The sequence below is a fragment of the Ambystoma mexicanum genome, chromosome 7p (genome assembly GCF_040938575.1).
Source record: "Ambystoma mexicanum isolate Mex_15411 chromosome 7p, UKY_AmexF1_1, whole genome shotgun sequence".
NCBI classification, from domain to species: domain Eukaryota; kingdom Metazoa; phylum Chordata; class Amphibia; order Caudata; family Ambystomatidae; genus Ambystoma; species Ambystoma mexicanum.
In genome coordinates this window covers 895073157-895095566 of record NC_090939.1, presented here as the reverse complement: position 1 = coordinate 895095566, position 22410 = coordinate 895073157, and the positions used below count along the sequence as shown (strand labels likewise).

Here is a 22410-nt window from a genome sequence, read left to right as displayed (position 1 = left end):
TGGGTCACATTTCCCACTGACGCAGCGGCGCTGCACAAATTATGTTTCACGCAGCAAAATCTATGCATATAACTGGACGTTCATAGTATTATTCTGGTTGCGGGTGGCAGGCACACTGGCACGGTTATCTGACTGTAGCGCTGGAGGGAAGGGGCCCGTGTAATCATTGGCTGAGTAAGACCGGTTTCCAGAGGGGATGATAATCTAATTGGATTGGAGGGTCTCAAAATGTTTCGTTGCCAGTAAAGTTATCGCAGGGGGCATGGGCTGAAAGACTGAGCCACTTACATATGTAAAGAAGCGCAGACATCAAACGATGTGAGGTTAATCTTGGTTTATGCATTGAGCGATTCACATATCTCGCTAAGTGTGCGAAATTATGCATATCGCTTAGCTAGATATTGTCCTTGCCATCCAGGTTGCAACTGCAACAGATACAGCAGATGTGTAAAACAAAAGCATTTAACACAGGATCTACTTGTTTGTGGTGTTCCTGCTGAAGATGCAAAAGGAGCAATGGGTGGGGTATACCCTTGTTCCTGCTTCCATCTAAGGAATGACATGTACTTGTGTAATTTCTGGAATCTTTTTGTACGTAAAGATATCTTCTTCCCCTGTAACGTAAGTTATATATTGTGTGTGCTAGATTAATCTCCATGTATAAGGAATGTCGAGCAAATATTTGGTGCAGCGCTTTTCTCTGATGTACAGCAATTCTCTTGGTTGATGCACTTATTCACCCGACCCCCTCCCCGCTCGGTTCACCACCACGTCCATAAAATGTTATGCGTTTGATGACGTATAGTTTGCCAGCCGTGGTGTGATCGAATTTTCAATGTTTTTATTCCCAGATATTTACATTTATTTAAGCTCCTTATGACTCCAAAGCCCTGTTTTTAAATGTCATGGTGACCTGGAAACTATTCGTGAGTACAGTGCTGTTTGTGGATCAGGATGTATGCATACATTTGGAAAGTCATTGTGTCTTTTGTATTCTTGCATGTGGCGATTTGTAACTATCTACCAGCCATGTCAACCATGATCACGTTAGTCTGTGTCCTCCGAAGGCTGATGTTCAGATTTGCCACTATCGGTATTCTGCATCCAAGCTCGGCGCCATATCTTGACCCCTAACATTCCGAAAACATGTATAACCATGGTGATTTGTTCTCCTCGACCATATCCCTTTGCAGCTGCTCTGCTCCCTACATACAGGGATCGAGTCTCTCCCCTTCTAGTGTGAATATATCCCCATTACCTCATTTATCTCAGTAAGTCACCGACACTATCAGTGTACAAACAACATCCTCTTACTCAAAGTAATGTAGAAAATAATAGAGGCTGCAGGAAAATGAGGAGCAAGACACACGTCCACTACAACAGTTTGGGGTTATTTACAAATGGCTGTTAGTTAATACGTGTATTTTTGGAAATGGTAGCACACAAAGCTACCAACGGGCCTCATGTCAGGAATGGCACACACTGGCCTTGCACATTGCAGTGTGGGGGACATGGTAAACCATACACTCACTGGGGAAAAGAAGCTGTCTGCAAATGCCGCCTTGCAATGTCGGGGTTCGAAATTGATTGGAGCTGGGAGCTGTTTAGCTCCTGCTTGTAGCCTAAAAGTCTGGTTACCTTGGCACCAACAACTACCAGGAGCTACATTGGGCTCTGCTGCATAGAAACGTAATTCACGAAAAGGTATGCTTCCCTATCAACAGTACCTAGTTATATCCGCAAAACATTTTAAAGGAAATGTTTGTGACCCGACCCCTCTCTAACCTGACTGGTTTGGTGCTGGTGCACCCTGAGAGTAACTTCGCCCCCCCCCCCCCATCAAAACCTGGCTCTGCCACTGTTTAATACTACAAAATGAGAAATGACCTACGTATAGGGAATTAGAGGACAGCCGTTCCTGCAGTGGAAGTACAATCACTAGAAAATCCTGACAGAGTGGATGCAGAGTGCGAAGTCTGCGCTATCACTCTTCCTGAGGGGAGAAAACTGCACTACATTAAATGTAAGTAAACTAAAACTAGACCCAAACCACTCTTATGATGACCAATAAAGGTGTGGCATCGCGCACGTGAAAACACCACACAGCAACATTCTGTAAGGTACAGTGCAAGGCTTCCTTCACAGTAACGAACAAAAAAACACTTCAGCACCACTATACATTTCTATATGAAATTGCCTGAAATAACTAATAACTAGAAATAACTAGAAATAACTAATAGCTGGTGTCTATATTTTGGTTATTTAACCAATAAAACTGTCCTGGTTTATTCTCGTGTACACAATTGGCACAGTGTCTAAAAATCCTGCATGCCTCATCGCTATTCGGTATAATTAATTTGATACTGATGAACTGCACTTTGTTCAAGGCCACTTGATGGACACAATGTTAACATTCTCGGGTCTAATTGCCAATCTATTGAACACAATCCCGAAGGAGATCAGAACGACAGAAGACAACCTCACCTTCAGAAAACGACTGAAAACTGGCTATTCAATTCACAATGATTAGCATAAAACGAGTGCTGCCAACAATATCAATGGGGACCCAAGATTACCCAACGAGAGTACAAATTCCAGAATCATCATCAACACGGACATGACGCACAAACTGCTAACCCTCCCCGCTCCTGACTCCTCTATAGCATATACCCCACATGATCCAACAGATCAGTCTACAAACACACAACCACCGTGAAACTAAATGCCACACACCAACATTCTAATCACTGGACGCTGCCCTTCCGGACAAAACCCGTGTGTACAAGCCAAACATGCCTAGAGAGTAGACCCGCACAAGACGCCAGTTTCTCCTGGTTCTACAAGCACCAACAGAAAACCACAACCTCTTTCCTACTCCTTCTCTCACTAACCTTCCCAACCCACTTTCTTACAGAATTAGTGAGCGCCTGGAGACCATGCCAATAGTAACGTTGCACAGTATAAGTCAATTTAGCATAATGCAACATTACTATGCTTGGCGCAGGGACCTATCGCTGCAGGCGTGTTTCAGCTTGGGAAGTGTGCAAAAGGGGCGAGGGGGATAAATCTACAATAAATGTTTGTCAGCATTTGAAATGGTTTACAAGTTTTACATAGCCCGGCCCAGCCATCTACAGAAAACGCCAAACCGACTGATCTTCCTAATAGGATTCACAGGCAATGTTATGCTTTTGTACTTTGGTCATAGTCGTAAAGGCATTTTTGTGTAAATTATGGGTTTGTTTTATGACTCACTGCTAGTTTATTCCCTCCCCTCTAAGCCTATCTGCAAGTTCCCCAATTCCCCATAGGCCTCTCCAACTCTCAATATGTCATGCATCTTATTTGAAGCTAAGATGCACTCTGCCCTTTTTTAAACCCCTTACTTTGGTATAACCTACAAAAGTGAAAACCTACCATGTAACAGAGGAATGCGATTGTGTTACTATTGCTCCCAAAACAGTTAAGCAAGGCGTTTGCAAAGTGGGATAGTGAAAGACGCCCTCACACCATCCTTGCTCTTTGGATAGCTTTGATTATTCGTGAAATCAGCAAGAGGGAGCTTTCCTGTCCTGATGTGGTGTTACCTACCCGCTGATAGTGACTGCATCAAGGTTTGGCTGCAATGTCCGCTGCTAAATGCTGACACATCGCCTAAATCGCCCTCCCGCCAAATGAGCAGTGCAGTGCTGAGTTGGCTGTAGCACCACTGTAGCCGCACCGAAAGGGGCCCTGCGGCCTCATTGGTGCACCAAACCAAGGCGCACCGGCACAGCAGGCATGGCAGTGATGTAGAGGACCACTTCATGGGGGCCACCGAAGAACACTTAAATTGCGCTGGCCATGCAGTGTGATTGGATGGCCCCACAAGGTGAATGGATCCACCCAGAAGATAAAGCGGACACGGGTGGGTGACGTGATGTTGAAGGCGCAAAAGACCAATGCCTACTGTATATTTGTCAGCGCCACTGTCTATGGCCTTCCTCCGTGCCCACTGTATATTTGAAATCTCTCCCTGCTGACTAGCCATGGCCTTTGGCCATGCCCACTTTATATTTTACGCTACCAGGCCTTCAGCCATTTAAAACTCTGCCAAGCCATTGACCATGGCTGACCCCTGATGTCCCTGCAGCTGTAAAAATACTTTTATTTTTAATATTTTTTTCTATAACTGTGGGTACATTGCTATGATCTACAGATACCCATTTTTGTAGTCATACCCACAGGTATTGGGCGAAAACAGCAAAAAATATGCTTCCCTGCCCTCCCAGACCTTCACCAAGTGCCCCCCTCATGTGTGTTTGCTCCCCCACTCCCCTGATGGCCTCCTCACCTCCCCTCTCCCATTCCTCCACAACCCTTGTCTCTGATGAAGTTTCAGTTGAAATGTCGGGTAGCCACGGTTTTACTCCAGGTTATACCCGAGGGTATGTGTAAAATGTTTGAGCCTCGTGTTGCAAGCTTGGTCCCTATCCCAGCTCCAAAAAGACACTTGGTGTCCTCTTGCCTCCCCCCACCCCCTCTAGCCTAATGGCATTTGCATGTGTTTTGAACTGCAAATTGCTTTTTTTTCTGCGTGTTATTTTCCGATTGCCGTGGATATAACCTGGGGTATAACCGTGGCTTTAACTCGCCTCGAGGGGAAAAAAGATGGCAGCTGTTTAATTTATAAACTCCCTTTATGTACAATTTATTCCAAACTTGTTTCAAATCTGTTAAGCGATTTTGGCTGTGCAGTCGAGCAAATATTGATTTTTTTTTCGTTTATGGGAAAATGAATAGGGTCTAGGACGAAAGTGCTTTTTAAAATAAAATGTAAAAATGTTTACGTTATTTTATTAAAAGAATCTTTCCCAAACTTTCCCGTCTGGGTGGGCCGTAAGCACAAAATTGTCTGCAAAATTCCGGGCAAACCCATTCACCAGTCAAAATTAGCGATTCATTTGTTCGATTTCCTATGCAACTCGGACTAACGTCAACTATCGTTTAATAACGATATATATTCTGTGTGTTTGTGTGTAATGTAAGTGAATGTGTATTTATACTGGGTTTAAATGTTTATTTAGGTGGGTAGGCAGGCTTTACATTGATAGTAATGTCGGGGGTAAGCATGTCATTAAGTTAGGGGAGTTGGTTAGGGTATAGATTAGGGTGTACCCTGGAGTGATACAGGAAAGGAGCAGTTGTGGCCTCCCTAGGCCGCCTAGAGGACGAAGCACCCACTCGGGCCATCCTTTGGCCATTCCTCACAGTGGGTGGTTCCAGATAGAAAAAAGTAGCCTGTTATGTCGGCTCGCCCTAGCAGTCTACCTTGACCCCTCTAAGGGAGGGTGATCTGAGGAGGCAGCTCCCTCAGAGGGACTCACGCCAGTGGATTAGGTTTGAGGGTTTTGATTATAGAGGGACATGTTATGGGAGTTATTTTGTGTTGATTTTTCTGTATAAATAAATAGGCGTGTCCGTTGGGATTCCTAAATAAAAATCCACCTTGGTGCTGGTCACATTCGAAGGTAAGGACTCTGGGCGGAGCCCATCTCCTGTTAACATCTTTTAAATTGCAGGTGGTGCAGTGCACCTTTCTATTCAGCTGCTCTGAGGGGTGGCTGGTTCCTGTGAAATCTCTCTAGCCTGGAGTGAGGGAGGTTACCTTTGCCCCTGGATCAGAGCCATAAAAAGGGGACTGCACATCGAATCTACTGAAAATGTCGAAAAGAAAATGCTGAAGGCACGTTTTATGCGCATTTGGCATTATACAAAATGACGAATTCCTAAAATAAGGAATAAGAAATAAGGGGAGTGGGGGTTGCATGGGTGTTCCCTGCTCCCCTTGACGGACATTATGGGAATTCGGGGGTTGCTAGTGGTGTCCCTCGCATCCATAAAAAGAAAAGCTGGGGGGAAATGAAAGTTTAAAAACAAAAAAAGGCACCCTACGGTGCAATTTCCACCCCACAATGGGGAGGAGGACCTCACGTCGCAGGGAAAGCGCTGCAGAAGTGGACATAAGGCAAGTGTGCCCATCCGGTTAAGATGTATGGGTAGGGGGGATAGTGGCCAGGGGAGGTGTACTTGATTATTGCACGCTGTAAATTTCGAATTCGTAATTTTCGGATACCACATTTTAAGCGACCTAATAATCACGTATATCCAAAACATGACAGATACAAACACATTTAATGAACTGGAGTCCAATGCATGTTGTACTACTTCGCCTATGTTTTTTGCCTTTTTCATGGGTTGTTTCTTGAGCGCTAAAGGTAATGAATTGGGCACAGGTTCCATGAACATAGTTATTTACGTAAGGCTAACGCCTCCCCCACCCCCGTCCCCCAAAATGTGTGCATTCATCCCTTGATTTGCCCTTTCAGATCTTACAGATAAGTGTCAGTAGTCTTCCACGTCCACCCTCTTCCTTGCCAGGTTGTTCAGCACAGTATGCCTATTTGCTAGTTATTGGTCTTGCCATACCTGATTATGTATTGCTCGTTCTTGGCCAGTCAGCAGCCAACGGTGGATTTGTTGAATGTTGATTCAATTGAAAACATTATTTAATATCTTCATCTGCAAAATACAACTTGAGCAGTTGCTGAAAGTCACAGATACAGTGCAACTTCACTTTTATTGATTAGCCAGGCACGCATAACATGTTTGTGCCTGATAAGATGTTACAATTTTACAGCTGTTCAGTATACATTAGATTTGTATGATAACCTACGCGAGTATGGTTTCTGAGTGCTCGGGGCTCAATAAAGCGGTGACTGTCTTTTTTTTTTTCTTGTGACAGGGACATGGGCCTTGAGCTTTTTAGAAGTCACGTTATTAGTGATAAAATGGTGCAGGACAAAACTATTGATGGGATCCTCCTGCTAATTGAACGAGAGCGCAATGGGGAAACTGTAGACAGGAGCTTGTTGCGAAGTCTTCTCAGCATGTTATCGGATTTGCAGGTAAGCATAATAACTTTTTAAGGTCAAAATAGCCATTGAATATAGAATTTGTCTTGATAAGTGATGTAAGTGGAATGGCATGTTTTCACTAGCATGTAGTGTGATATAAGATGTTAGGAGTGACTAGTTTTGTGAGAGAAATGGAACCAAAATATATTGATACATTTTCTTAAATGTTTTGTATTTTTTAAAGACTTATCATTTCATTGCGCCTCATCCTTCTAGATCTACATTTTAAATAATAAATTGCTCATACGTTCTAGTTTTGCTATTTATTTTGCTTTCATATTGATGTACAGTTGTTAATGCATTTCTGGCTTTCCTTTCTCACTTTAGAAGTGCCCCCTCCCTGTTTTGTTTTGCTTTCTGTTTTCCTGAGCATGTGTCTCCAACAGTCAGGCTTTTCACAAAGTCTTGCTGAAAGCTGTAACTACTTTTTTGATGTGTTGCTCTTAGTAGGCCTTTTTGTCCATGGATGTGTTTGTTACCTTACCTTGATAGTGTTTCAGGTCATAGACTGGTGGTTTTATTTCGGTTGCACTGCGGTGTAGCCACTGTACTTAATAAGTAGCCACATGATACTTGGAAAGGCACAAACTGATTAAGACCTTTTGAAAGGCCTGTTGTCTGGTCATTTTCTTCGAGTCGTCTTTGCCATTTTATTTCATGTCATCTTGCATTTGTATAGCGCCTTGTGCCGTAGTTTATGGTGTTGAAGCGCTTTTGCCGGTCAGAGGTAAAGGAGGAGTCTGATGCAACACGAGTACTGGTAGGCAGGGATCGATGTGATAATTTCGAAAAAAACAAATTGTTTTTTACCCCATTTCAGTGCACATATATAGACCCCCGCACCATACCCCTTCACATTTGTTATTAACTTTACCCATCCCTCCACATATATATGGAGTGAAATGGGTCATCTGAAATTCAGTATTTTTTGATTCTCATTGATTGGCTGCAATATTTTGGGGTGATACCGTAGGGAGGAGCAAAGCTGGGTAGATAGTTGGGATGAGGTGCTCAGGAAGGCATGAGCAGGAAAAGGTGGAGGAGCTATGTGTACAATTGGACTGAATTTATGGTGGGACTCCACTGTATTCTAATAGGGTGCTGCACTGAAATGAGCTGTAGAAGAGGTGTTTGCTGTGCAAGGGGGGTATGTCTAAAATGTACTCACTGGATGTTGCGCCTGGGCATGTTAAAGCCATGCCCAAGAAAACATTCAGCAAAGCCCTTCCATTTCCTGAGGTCCTAACCTCATTTGGGAGGAATTGTATGGCAGAAATCGCAATCTGCCAAGTTAGAGTTCCCTCAAAAGTTAGCAAAAAACCCAAATTGTGTTGTTTCCTCATTTATGTCATGGTTACCAAAGCCCTAGGCTTGTGCTTGTATGCAAGGTGCTTAGGTACACAAAGCCTGTCTATGGCTTAGCCCTGTTCAGAGCTTTGAGCGTTCCACGGTGTCCTGGTGAGCCAAGGCATGGAGAAAACCTAGCCCAACAAAACACAGCATGCATAGCCCCTCTACGTATTTCCCTACGCCATGAACAGTCAGGTTCTATAGATGGGGAAAGCGGAGAGGAAATATGGGCACATTTAACTGAGGGTGGGATTTCGACTGTGGCTTCCTTGGGGGGACGGGTGGGGGGGTTAAGAAGCCCCAGTCCAGCCATCCTGTAGGTTCCTGAGCCCTTCTAGGGCCTATATGGTAATGGTTATATTGTGTGTGAGGCAGGAATCCTTGTAGGCTGAGGCTGTGCGCTTATGGGAGAGAATGTATACAATCCAGCCTTTGCTAGCCTTCTCACCCTGAGCTGCAGTTACTGTGTCCTGTTAATAGAGGGCATCATGCGAATGCAAGTTCGAAACAAGGGTGTATGGTCTAGTGTTACGCCCCCCACTTCCCATGGGCACAGTCCTTTGTGCCGTGGCTGGCAGTGCCAACTGTTGTGGCGTCTGGGCACTGCCACCGCCCAGGGCCTAGCAGTCCATCCTCCGCAGTAGCCCCCACTGGAACATCAGCAGATTTGGGCCGCCATGTTGGGAGCAGTGCTTATGTGCTTGGGACCCGCATATTGGTTCCTTGCATGCACAGTACACCACTCCTGGTCCTTTGCCCCTAATGATGGGGAACGCAAGGCTGAGGTTCCTTTTCATGCCAGTGCCGTTAAAGGCACCGGCATTGCCAGACAGTGTGTCACAACCCTCACTTGTGAGCTGAGTAGACGCTCTTTGCCTGGCAGTTTTTGTTCTGTCGGGCCAGATTTCTGTTCCTGCCTAATCTAGGCCTTCACCTCTGCCCCTTTGCCTGCCTTCCTGTTTTAGGGTCCTTACCTTACCTTCTGCTTACCTTACAGTTGACTTTCTTCCTGCCTTTTGTCTGTTTGCCTATTTGGGGTGTGCACTGTATGGTCGTCGGTTTTCCCTGGCCTCCATCTTTCTGGCCACTTTCTTGATTGTCTTCCATCCCATTCCAAGCCTGCTGTTCATGTGACCCCCCCCAAACAACCTGCGGGGGCCTTTCACCATAGCCCTCCATCTACAGTGTCTGCACTGTCCTGACGCAACGAGTAACGGGCATTGTAATGCGCAGCTTGACACCTAGTTAACAAATTAGATTTCCAAGTCTACCTTTGTTTTCTTTTTTTTGTGTGTGTTTAGGGGATTGCTAACTGCTGTCTTATGGTTGCTCCAAAAGTGCTTGAAAAGTAGAAATGTTAAGCAAAACATTATAATGAAACCTTAACTTAATACACCATGACTTAACCAACTAGTATAAAAAGAAACTATCCCCCCTCCCCAACTTCCCCCCATCCTCCTATCGAAAGGAATAGCGATATGGTAGATTCATGTTAACATGCATTTAGTTTTGGCAAAAGAACACATTGATCCCAGTAGAACAAGACCTTGCACAACATGTTTCTACTGCTTGAAACATGACTCTGCGTAGCATCACATAACAGTGCAGCATACCAAACCTAACTCCGCGTAGCACTTCAAAGCAGGGCAGAGCATAGATAATCTAGCCCAGTGGGAACTGCCATTCAATGGATTGCATTCTCCTGCAGATTCCTCATGGGATAGATATCCATTCCTGCATCAGCTGCTCAGAAACGTTTTCGACGGGGGGGCGTAGTACGACTCGACAGTCGACCCCTCTTGATTCGATGTGCCACTCGTTGGCTCTGACCCTGTCGGCCGCTATATATACACACTACATCACTACGCTCCAGTACCTTGGTTGCTTTTTTCTGCGCACTCAGCATACTATGTTTTGGAACAAGTCTCGTGAGAGAATTTCCAATTCGCACCCAACCCCAACAAGTGCCCAGTGACACAATGGCCTAAGATCCAGGCCGATGTGTAGTAAGAATATATTTATTTATTTGAACCAAGTTTGGCGCCCAGACTAACACCAGCCACCAGTACTGTGGCAACACAAGAACAAAAATAACATCCGTAAAGGCACCCCCAATGCAGAGCAAGAACAATTCAAGGCATACAGCGATTGCTAATTTTTTTAAAATAATACTTTTCTCCCAGCAACCCCAATCCTCCAAACATCAATTACACTTGACCCCTCTGAATTGAAGGCCTTAGGCAGAGAGTGGGGACACAATGGGAACATCGTTTTGGGATTAATTCTGATAAAAAGGCACTGTTTGGAAAAAGGATTCAAGGGGAAAGATCGTTTTTTCTACTTGTTACCACGGATGCAATATGAGGGACAGAAAAGCAATGGGAAAATTTGACACACCTAAACATAACAGGCAGTGCTTTGTGGTTTTCGTAAGAGCACAATGGAAACAAAGGGTTAATTTCGTTTTTACCACACATGCAAAGGAAATACCAGGCTTCGCACTTTTGATTTAAAATGAAGGGGATCAATGGGGGGATTTCGTTTTGCACACTCACATGAAAACAGGGTTTTTAGATTATTCTTTTGGCAGATCTTGGTCTATACCGGCTCAAAACACACTGGGAAGAGCTTGTTGGTTTTGAATGCCAACAAAACACATCCCGTGATTTCTATAGGGGAATTATTTAATTTACTTTAATTAAATAGGCTAAGGATCTACACAGACAAACAGGATATTTTGCTGTGGGGAAGTAACTACAACAATACTTAAAAAATGCAGGGCCTACATATAGCTTTGGCGATAGTTTCTTACAGAAGAGGCTTTGGAATGGGCATCAGGGAGCAGCAGGGCACCGCTGGGACAGCAAGGGTGTCGGTCAAGGATTGTCTCCTTTAAATTCTCCAAGAGGTCCCAGTCAGCTTCTAGGTCTCCTGGTTTCTGTCTCCAATGAAAGAGTGGGGCTTCTATGCTGGGATGTTTCTCGCAAGAGTTCACCAGCAAGTTGCCTCCCTGAATAAGTGAAAAAACTCAGTTCAAGGGGATTGGGTCCTCCGACGTATTCCATATCTATGACCGGTAATGTCCACAGCTGTGCTGCTTCGGAAAAACTTTGGCGTCTGCGTCCTGCGTCGATGACGTCGATGCGCCATCCCTGAGGACCTCCTCCGACGGCCGACGTCACCCGATGTGATAAGTAGGACGCACGACGCCCATAGCCTCAGTTCCGTTTTTTCCGCGAACGTGTTCGCTTCGTGAAGCTCGGTATGCCTCGACTCGTTGGAGTTTGCTGTTTTCCATTCTCGGTTCGTTGAACCTGTTCGGTTTGTTGTGAAGACCTGTTCGTGGCGATGTCTTCATCTTCTTCAACCCCGCGTCCGGGCTTCAAGAAATGCGGGGACTGTGGGTCCAAGATGTCGGTCACGGACTCGCACGATGCCTGCCTCTGGTGCCTCGGGGAGGCCCAAGATACGGACGACTGTGTCGACTGCCAGTTGCTCACGGCAAAGGCCTTGCGGGAACGCAAGAAGAAGCTGTCGGTAAGCCGGGTGTCTAAGCCCCGGAAGTCGAGGTCTGCAGGGCTTTCGACGGAAGACTCGAGGGGCGACTCTCTGCGTCATCGTGGGAAGTCCAGTGGGTCTCCTTCCAGGAGTCGGTCTCGCCACTCCTCCGCCTCTTCGAGACATTCTCGGAAGCGCCGGCATAGGTCGCCTTCCCCGTCCTCTTCCGAGGACTCCTCCCGTCGGCGGGTCGCTTATCCCTCCCTGCAAGCGACACCGGAGGAATGGGCTTCCTTCGGGAAGCAGATGCTAGCGATTCCTGAATCGCAGGGTACCGGTCCGTCCGCGCCTCCGAGTGGGATCGGTCGGCACCGGTCGAGAGATACCGCTTGTACGCCTTTGGGCTCGGGTGGTCGGCACGGCTCGCAGGAGAGGTCCCGCTCGGACAAGGGTAGCCGTTCTCGCCATGCCCGTTACAGGTCCCGGTCCTCGACGCGCTCGAGACCGCGTGATCCTGTGCCGTCTTCGAAGAAGACGTCGATGCCTGTGGCGCCGAGGTCGTCGATGATTTCTCTCGAGGCTCTGCCTCCGAAAGGGTCGTCATCGGCGCCTAGGTCGTCGAGAGACACGCTCGGAGCTCCGGCTTCGAGGCCTGTGTCGACGCCGCCGATGCTGGCGGCGCTGCAACTGACGTCGATGCCGATTCGCTAGACGTCTACGCCTCGTTCGGCGCCCTCGACGCCTTTTGAGGCGGTGGTGTCGGAGGGGCCCCGTGGCACAGGGTTTGCCCCTAGAAAGGCTCTGGCTAAGGTCAGGCACTGCTTTGGTCCCCAGAGGTCTTCCTCTCCCCGCCTGGAGTACATTTCTGAGGGTGATGAAGGTTCTGATGGCGGCTTGGTTCCGGTTCCGGATGAACTTATCTCGGGCCATAGCCAGTTTGATGACTTGCGGCAGTCGCTGCATGATGCCAGTGGACTGGACACCTCTCCGGAGGTGGAGTTTTGTAGGCCGGAGCCTGGCACTCATGCCGATTCTTCATATCGGCACCTTATTTCTCGGGTTACCGAGTACTTGGGTTGGTCAGCTCCCCCAGGGGAGTTCGTTCAGGATGATCTCACGGACATTCTTGACTTCGGTCCACCCACTGACACGGTTTTGCCTTTTCATATGGCTCTGCAGAGAAGGGTGGCAGCAGCTTGGACTGCTCCGGAGAGTCTCCCGGCAGTGGGCAAGTCTTTGTCGCGAAAATACCGTCCAGCCAGTAGCGACCCCTGCTACTTGTCTAGGCACCCCACTCCGGAGAGTTTGGTGGTGCAGACGTCTTATCCTACCATCCCGCCGGATAGGGACGACAAAGGTTTTGACGGCTGGGCGAAGCAAGTGTTTTCTTCGGGGGGGTATGGCGCTTCAGGCGGCCAACTCCATATGTGCTTTGTGTCGTTTCACACACACTCTGTGGAACTGTGTTGCATTAGCGGCTGAACATATTCCCGAAGGGGACGAACGGGATGGTTTCCTTGCTCCGGTTCCGGATGGCAAGTATGCCATCTGTGAGGCCGTTCAGTCGGGTTTGGACTTGGCGGATTGTGTCAGCCGGTCCATGGCGGCGAGCACTGTAATGCGCAGGTTTGCGTGGTTGCGGAAGTCTGGGTTCGCTCCTGATGTGCAGTCCCGGCTCCTCAACATGCCCTTTGACGGTGAACACCTTTTTGGCAGCAAGGCTGACTAGAGCCTTGAGAGGTTGCAGACCTCCAAAGCTGCAGCGAAGTTGTTGGGTGCTGCAGTTCGCCAACCTCCGCCTTTTCGTCCTAGGGGACAGCAATGGAGGGGAGGTTCCTTTTGCTATTACTCGTCCTTCAGTAAAGCGAGGGGAGCTAGCAGTCAGAGGCCATCGTAAGAGTGCCACAGGTGGAAATAAAGGTACTCGAGGTGCCAAGGCCGCTCGGGCAGTTGCCTCTTTGCCCTCGGGCAAAGCCGCAGCCGCTACCACTCAGTCATGAGGCCAGGTCCCATGGTTCGCCGGTTGGGGGAAGGCTGGCGCAGCATCTTGTAGAGTGGCAAGCCATTACTTTGGATGCGTGGGTTCTGGAGATCATAACCCACAGCTACTGTCTTCCTTTTCGGCAGAGGCCTCACGACAATCCACCAAGGAGCCTCTCTTTGAAGATTCCGGATCCGCTCCTTGCACAGGAAATTCAAGCCCTGCTGGAGAAAGGCGCAATAGAACTGGTGCCTGTAGCGGAGAGGAACAAGGGATGGTATTCCCCTTATTTTTTTATATCAAAGAAAGACGGGGGATTGAGACCCATCATGGACTTGCGCGGTTTGAACAAACTCCTCAGGAAGGACAAGTTCAAGATAGTGACTCTTTCTCAAGTCCTCCAGGCCCTTCAACTTCAGGACTGGTTGGTGTCTCTCGACCTCAAGGATGCTTACTTCCATGTGCCGATCCATCCCAAGCACAAGAAGTACCTGAGGTTCGCGGTTGGCGACTCGCACTTTCAGTTTCGGGTCCTGCCGTTCGGATTGACCTCCGCCCCGAGGGTTTTCACCAAGCTCATGGTGGTGGTGGCAGCGCATCTCAGGAAAGGGGGGATTCACGTCTACCCCTACCTGGACGATTGGTTGATCAGGCGGAGCTCTCCCGAGCAAGTCCTGGATCATCTGTCCGTCACCTGCCACTCCCTTCACAGGGTGGGCTTCTCCCTCAATTTAAAGAAGTCCCATTTGACACCAACGCAGCGGCTCCAGTACATCGGAGCAGTACTCGACACGTCCCTGGGGCAGTGTTTTCCTCCTCAGGTGAGGGCTCTTCACATTCAGCAGATGGTGCACAAGTTTCATTTTGCCCAGGATCTCCCAGCGTCCGAGTTCTTAAGACTGCTCGGCCTCATGCCATCCTGCATTCTTCTGGTGCCAGAGGATCGTCTGCGGATGAGATCTTTGCAGTGGGCACTCAAGCTCCAGTGTTCTCAGTCCTCCGGCAGGTTCTCGGACCCTGTTCAGGTGCCGCCCTCGGTGGCCTGGGACATTCTGTGGTGGGCCGTCGATGGCAATCTGATGAAGGGGGCCCCATTTTGGCTGCCCTGGCCGGAGGTGATGATTGTGACGGACGCATCCCTCACGGGTGGGGAGCTCATGCCAACGAGTTGACAGTCAGCGGTCGTTGGTCTCCGTCGGAGTCCAGACTCCATATCAATCTGTTGGAGCTGAGGGCCGTCAGGCTAGCCCTGAAGGCTTTTCTGCCGACTGTGCACAGAAATAGTGTCCCGATTCTAACGGACAACACGGTGGCCATGCACTACCTCAACAAAAAGGGGAGGGGGGGGGCAGGGTCACTTCCGTTGTGCAGGGAGGCGAATTCTGGGCCATCCAGCAGGAAGCTTCGATCTCGGCTGTTCATCTGGCCGGAGACGACAACGAGACGGCGGACGCTGTGAGCAGGCAGAGCTCGATCTCTCACGAGTGGGAGCTGGCTCAGGAGATTCTCCTGGAGATCTTCGCCCTTTGGGGGGACCCCTCGAGTGGATCTCTTCGCCTCCAGTGTGAACCAGAAGTGCGAAAGGTTTTGCTTGCGGGAATTTCCTCCAAAAGGAGCCTTAGGAGACGCGTTCGTGGTGGAGTGGTCGTTCCCACTGCTGTACGTGTTTCCTCCAGTCCCCGTCATCCCGCAAGTGCTGCAGAGGTTACGGAGGTTTGGTTCCCGGATGATCCTCATTGCTCTGACGTGGGCCCGGAGGACGTGGTACCCGGACCTTCTCGACTTGTCCATCTGCCCTCCACGTCGTCTTCCCTACCGAGACGATCTGCTCTCACGGGAGGGTGGTCCGGTTCTCTGTCCAGAGGTCAGATCCCTCAATCTTCACGCTTGGCTTCTGAAAGGTTGAGGTATAAGGATTGGGACCTCCCTGAAGACGTGATGGAGATGTTGCTCTCGGCCAGGCGGCCGGCAACTAAGTCTCTGTACCGTTGCCGTTGGAGAAAGTTCTGCGACTGGTGCAGAGTTCAGAATGTGGATCCTTTTGAATGTGACATTCCCATGGTTCTGTTTTTTTTGCTTTCTTTGGCCCACAGGGGCTTGCAAGTGGGGACCATTAAAGGTTACCTGGCGGCGCTGTCCATATTTAAGCGCTTGTCTGAAGAGTGTTCCTATTTTAAAATTCCTTTAATTTCGCAGTTTTTGAAAGGGCTCACTAATGTGTTCCCTCTGTCACCTTTTCTGGTGCCAGGTTGGGATTTGAACCTTGTTCTTAAGTTTCTTATGGGTGCTCCGTTTGAGCCTTTACGTTCTTGCCCTTTGAGGCTGTTAACTCTGAAAACTGTGTTTTTGGTTGCGGTTACTTCCGCTCGCAGAGTGAGTGAGTTACAGGCACTTTCCGTTAAGCCACCCTTCACTGTGTTTCTTAAGGACAGGGTTGTCCTTAGAGTTTGTCCTTCTTTTCTTCCGAAGGTGGTTTCGGAATTTCATTTGAGCCAGAAGGTTGTTCTTCCGGCGTTCTATCCTCCTCCACATCCTGGTAAGGAAGAGGAGAGGCTCCATAGGCTTGATCCTAGGAGAGGGTTGAGCTTTTATATTTCGCGCATGTCCCGGGTCAGAGTGGACTATCAACTTTTCATTGGTTACGCTGGAAAGCGTTTGGGACAAGCTGTGACGAAACAGACTTTGTCTCGTTGGATTATTTTAGCTTAGCTATCTCCGAGTGTTACCGCTTGGCGGGTAAGGATCCTCCGGGTGGCTTGCGGGCCCATTCTACCAGGGGAGTGGCTGCGTCTACTGCTCTGCAGAGGGGAGTTCCTATTTGTCACATCTGTGATGCAGCCACCTGGGCTTCAGTACATACTTTTGTACGTCACTACTCCCTCGATTCCATCAGAGGGCAAGATTTGGCCTTTGGCAAGGCAGTTCTCTATTCCACAATTTGATTGGGTATGCTAAATTTGTATTCTAAATTCTTTCCCACCTCCTTGCTAGGTACTGCTTTGGGAGTCTGTCATAGATATGGAATACGTCGGAGGACCCAATCCCCTCGAAGAATAAGTTACTTTCTTACCTGGTAACGTTCTTTCGATGGGATGGTCCGACGACGTATTCCATATCGCTCCCTCCCTGCCTTCCCCGCTGCAGAATTTCGATTGCGATTGCAGCTTGCGTTCCGCAAGGCCTTGTGTGTCTGACTGGCAGAAAACTGGTGGCACACATCGGGTGACGTCGGCCGTCGGAGGAGGTCCTCGGGGACGGCGCATCGACGTCATTGACGCAGAAGGCAGACGCCAAAGATTTTCCGAAGCAGCACAGCTGTGTACATTACCTGTCAAAGATATGGAATACGTCGTCGGACCATCCCATCGAAAGAACGTTACCAGGTACGAAAGTAACTTGTTCTTCTAATGCTAACAGGTTTACTTATAGGGCAAATGACATCACCAACTTGTCATGATTGTCGCGGAAAGGATTGGTTGGTTTTCTCTGCCCACTTCCCACCTGTGTGCTTATAGGACAAGGAGATTAGGAGAGTGAGTCATGACAGATGTGGGAGGAGAGAGCTTCGTCAGCCCAATTTGACAGGTGGGCTCAGCATGGACAAACATTTTAAAATCTACCAACATGACAAGTACCCTAATTTTTCTAATGTTTAAGAGCTACATTGTAAGGCAAATCGGATGTTAATCTGAAGTCGGCACGCCCTTCCTATGCAGAGTGATGTTTTTTCTTTATTTACTCAGGAGCCGTATCAGTGAAAAACATGCCACTACATAATTCTCATGTTAATTATTTCCTTCACCCGCAAACCAACTTTCAAATCTCTCGGAATCAAGGGAAGGCCCAATTAACATTTTCATTAATAACTTTAGTTATGTTTCTCAAACACATCGTTTTAGCATGGCTCAAAGGGAGTTACTGTCACCTTTAAATAAAAGTCTGGAATGACTGTTGTGGCATATACGCTGTCCCTTTTATGCAATAATAGGCATTTTCCTATTAATTTAACTGCAGCCATTTCCTTTGTTCTCTTAAATTACATTTACTCTTAGGCATGTGACCAGGCAGAGCCTGGCTCATGTTTTTGTTTGCCTCCCCCTTCAAGGCCTGTGAGGGCCCTCATCACAACTCTAATGGACATTTTATGGGAATTGTGACTCAAGGTTACATCTGCTGAAAGAACGGGCACAGCCTTATCTGTTTTTCACCCTGGTTTCAATCTAAGCAGTGTATTTCTTTCTATGTTTTTAAACCCCTTAAGTGCAAAGGGCAAGGTATCGCGTCCTTGGGACTACCACCCTGTTGCCAAGGACGAGATACCTCATCCTTGGTACTTAATGGGGTTAATGAAACAGAAAACGTTAGAAGGCATTGAATGGCAAAATACCAAAATCGCCAAAAAAGGCCTTGGCACTGGGGGGGAAAACCCATGGCAGTTAAAGGTTAAGTAATGGCCCTGATTGATGGTTGTCAACCAGACCGTTTGTTTCAGGGCAGCAGAGAAAAGGTCTTGGAGGTTAAGTTTCATCTTTGGATAAATAACCGGCTCAGGTTGTCCTGCAAGCAATGGCTTATAACTCAGACACAATGCATTTTATATGGCATTTTATAAGGCTTTTACAGTTTCAAAATATGTGAGTATCACTTCTGCATTGTCCATATGTATAGGGCAGTAATGTGAGAAAACCATGTTTAAATGCTGAAAGTCTAGTGAGTACTTCTCTCTGCATATTGTCATTTGGATGAGGAAATGCAAAAAGGAAATTCTTTTATTTCTTGTAAATGCAAGGAGTTTGGGTTCACTTTAGGTGACTGGGGCACACTCTGGTATTACATTTGAACATAATGTACGCACTGCTGTCTCTAAGTACAAGTGCAGCTCTCCATGGGTTGAGTAAAATCGCACTGTCACATCACCATTTCAGTGCTGGCCTTCTACTCCAACAGGCATTTACAAATCACTCTGGCCTCTTTATTTCTTGCATTCAGGGGCTATAGTTCACCCCATAGGCCCCCCCTCCTGGATCATTGATTCCAGTGAGACAGAGAAGAGGACGGAGAGAGTGGAGTTTGTTTCCTTGTGGCTTGGGTTAATTCCAGGGATCTGTGTCAGAGCACTTCTGCTCTTTTTCATGTCCTGAGCGATTGGCACTCTGGTGTGCACTCAACTCTTTTCGGATTTTGGGTTTTGGTCCCGACCCCACCCTTTCCGGTAGCTCCACCTCCGGCCTGTAGAGGCAAGGAATTATTTAATCTGCCGAGAATAAGAGAGAGGTCCAGTATTTCATACAGTACTAATTTCCCGGATATGATCGACGTGCAAATTGACAATAAATCAACAAGCTACACATTACATTTCATATGACGGACACAATTTCCGACATGATCATTGCTTTTGGTACATTTCTTATAAGTATAAGTGGTATGATTTTTCTCTATCTGGGGTCCCATTCTTTACCTTTATTCTTCAGATGGTTCCTGGGCTCTAGCCTCAGTGGGTTCTTCAATCAGTCGCAAGTTCTGTCTGGGATGACCGCTTTTTAACTGATTGTTATGAACCCATTTCTCTTCCGCTTGTTCTCCTTTAGATATGCAAATCTTATAGGCGACAGGTGAGATTTTATCGACAACTTCAACAGCGCCGGGCCAGACGGGAAGGAACTTCCGCTGTTTGGTCTAGTTCCTTTGGAAATTGTACAGGTGTACCTTGTCTCCTACTTTGTACTCTTTCTTGGTGGTCTTTAAGTTGTAGTGGGTTTTCATCCCCTGCCGACTTCTCAAAATTTCGCTGAGCGCAAGCAAAAACGTGCTGAAGGTGTTTTTGTAAATTGTCAATGTACTCATGGGTCGTGGACACATTGATCAGGGTCTGTTCTGTAGAGCAGATGCTGAGGTAGCACCATTTTTCGTCCAGTCATGAGCTTGAATGGTAATATATTTGTTGCAAAAGATGGCGTAGACCTGATAGCCATCAGGACAAGCGGTAATCTGATGTCCCAACTACGTCCAGAGTCCGCCACAAACTTCTTCAAGATGCTCACGATCGTTTTATTGTAACTCTCAACTCCTCCGTTCGACGCTTGGCGGTAGCCAATGTGGAGTTTTCTCTTTACCACTAGTATCTTCAACATCTTTGTCATCACCTCACTGGTAAAATGACTTCCTCGGTCCCACTCAATCCTTTGGGGAAGGCCAAAATGAGAGGAGATGTGATTTATCATTAGGACAGCAGTTGTTTCTGCCTTGCAATTTGCGGCCGGTAGACATTCCGCCCACTTGATAAACAAGCATGTAACGGTAATCATGTACTCATTTCCTCTATAGGAGCAAATCACTGGCCCAATGAAATCGACTTGAAAATCCGACCAAGGCAGTGTCATTCCCATTTTCTGTAGGGGAGCTCTGTGTGTGAGAACGTGGCTAAAACTGAGCACACACAAGACACCAAGGTCCTGACCCATGTGTGGCCAGTATGCGACCTCTCGCAAGATTTCTAAAGTTGTATGAAACTCCCTATAACTGGCAGTGGTCGCGTCATTGGTGTGACTTATCAGGCTTCAGAATAAGGTAGGTACCACCCACTGGTCACATCCAGAAATGGATTTCCACACCAACAAACCATCTTGGATTCGGAACATTTAGGAAAACTTCATCAACACCCAGAGATCCTCTTTCCTGATATAATCCAATTCTGTAAGAGGAAATTTCACGGTATCTTCAATATGTTGATAACATTTCCCAATAATCTGGTCCTCTTTTTGTGCTGTAATCAAATCAGCATCTGGGGTTCCTTTACTCCACTGGGCAGTTGAGAGTTCATGTTGGGCATATATTTGGGACCTAGTGACAGCAGCGACCTGGATTTCCCCCAACAGGGATTCGGTTTCTATGAGATCCCTGTGGATGGCTCTGGTTTTGGCCTACTGGTCAGCCAAGTCATTTCTAGTTTTGCCTGGTCCCTTTTAGAGTGACCTCTGATCTTTTTCTAATAGATGGTCATCCCATTAGAGGTTACCAGATCATCAATTGCTTGGAATAATTTCCCATGCTTGAGCCGTTTGTTATTCGCACACAGCATTCCTCGATTTTTCAAATCAATCAGGTGCTCCACAAACACATTCTGACATCTGAATCAGTGATTATGACCAGTTCTTTGAGTTGGTGTTGCACAGCAGTGAGGATGGCTTGATGTACCGCAATCAACTCTGCAACCGGACTACTTTGGGGACCTATTTTGTACTCAACAGAGGGCGCTGGGGCATCATTCACCCAGGCGTTACCAATGCCAGCCACTAGTTCTTTTTTCCCCTGTGATTATCAACATGGTAGGAGCACCCAATCACGTAAACTGTGGGTCTCTGCTGCCACGTGTCTTCCTCATAGAATTTGTGCGGGCAAGTAAGGTACGCCTCCATATTGTCCTAGAGACAGTTTTCTTGAGCACAGTCATGAAAGTCAGCCAAAGCTTGCGCTAGGGGGCTCTTCTTGTATTGCCCATATCTGACCTCCACAGGAAAGCTTTGTATGGACAGAACCCAGGAAGTAATTCTGGAATTACTCGTTCCCTGTTTGGATTTGGTCACTTTGGAGATATTCAAGGGCTGGTGAGGAGTCTTGACAATGATGTGCTCCCCCTGGATGAACGGGCAGTAATTCTTGGAACGCCCACACCATTGTCAGGAGTGCCTTTTCGCAATAGTTTAATTTTTCCTCCACAGAGGACAAAGTCTTGCTCGCGTATGAGATTACTTAGTTGACTGTTGTGTTTTTGGTACAATACTGCTGTGAAGCAAGTATTTGAGAACCCCGTCTCCAAGAAGAATCCTTGTTCTTTATGGGGTAAGCCAAACAAGGCGCTTGAGAAAGGCTTATCTTTACTTGTTTTACTGCCTCAGATTGTTCTGGACCCAATTCGACTTGACCCATGCCTTTAATAAATGGACCAACAAACGTGACCTCTGCGTAGTCCTCTATGAACTTCCTACTATTATTAGTGAGTCCAAGAAGGCTTTGTAGTTCTCGCAGAGTAGTAGGGTCTTTTAATTTCAATAATGCTTCCACATTTTTTGCCTCTGGACTGAGATCCTTAGGGGTGATTTCATGCCCTAAGAAGTTCACGCGGGTCTTTAACCACTGTGCCTTCTGAAAGGACAGTTTTGCTCCAGCTTTCTGCAACTGGGTCAGAACATAGCGTATTTCAGCTATGTGTTTCTCCACAGTTGAGCTCTTGATTAAGACATCTACATAGCCTAGGTTTCCCCTTTCACCCAAGTAGGGCATTACCTTGTGTAAGTAGATATTACATTTGTTGCCAGAGTTTGTATCCAAAGGGGGTTTGGGTCCAGGTGTATTGCTACCCCCAAGGGTAAAGGTAAGCTTGTACTGGTCTTCCCTACTCGCTGGTACTGTCAAGTAACCATTGGTCAAGTCAATGGCGGTATACACCTTTGATCCTTGGATCTGGGCCAGTCCCTGACCGGTGTAGGGAATGGGCCATCTTGACATGTGGACCTGTTTAACTCCCTAACATCTGCGCAAAGGCTCCAATGGCCATTGGGTTTGAGTATCCCCAGTATTGGGTTGTTAAAGGTACTGTGGACTGGACAAATTATCCCACAGGATTCC

The 22410-nt window shown here is 47.3% G+C and overlaps 1 protein-coding gene across 1 annotated transcript in view; it reads left to right on the top strand.

Moving 5' to 3' along the window:
• The window catches only part of CUL4A (cullin 4A), a 2221838-nt gene that overhangs the window by 631087 nt on the left and 1568341 nt on the right, over nucleotides 1–22410 (top strand). The window contains exon 6 of the mRNA XM_069637151.1: nucleotides 6785–6947. Within this exon, the coding sequence (XP_069493252.1) occupies nucleotides 6785–6947 (163 nt within the window). The remainder of the gene's footprint in view (nucleotides 1–6784; nucleotides 6948–22410) is intronic.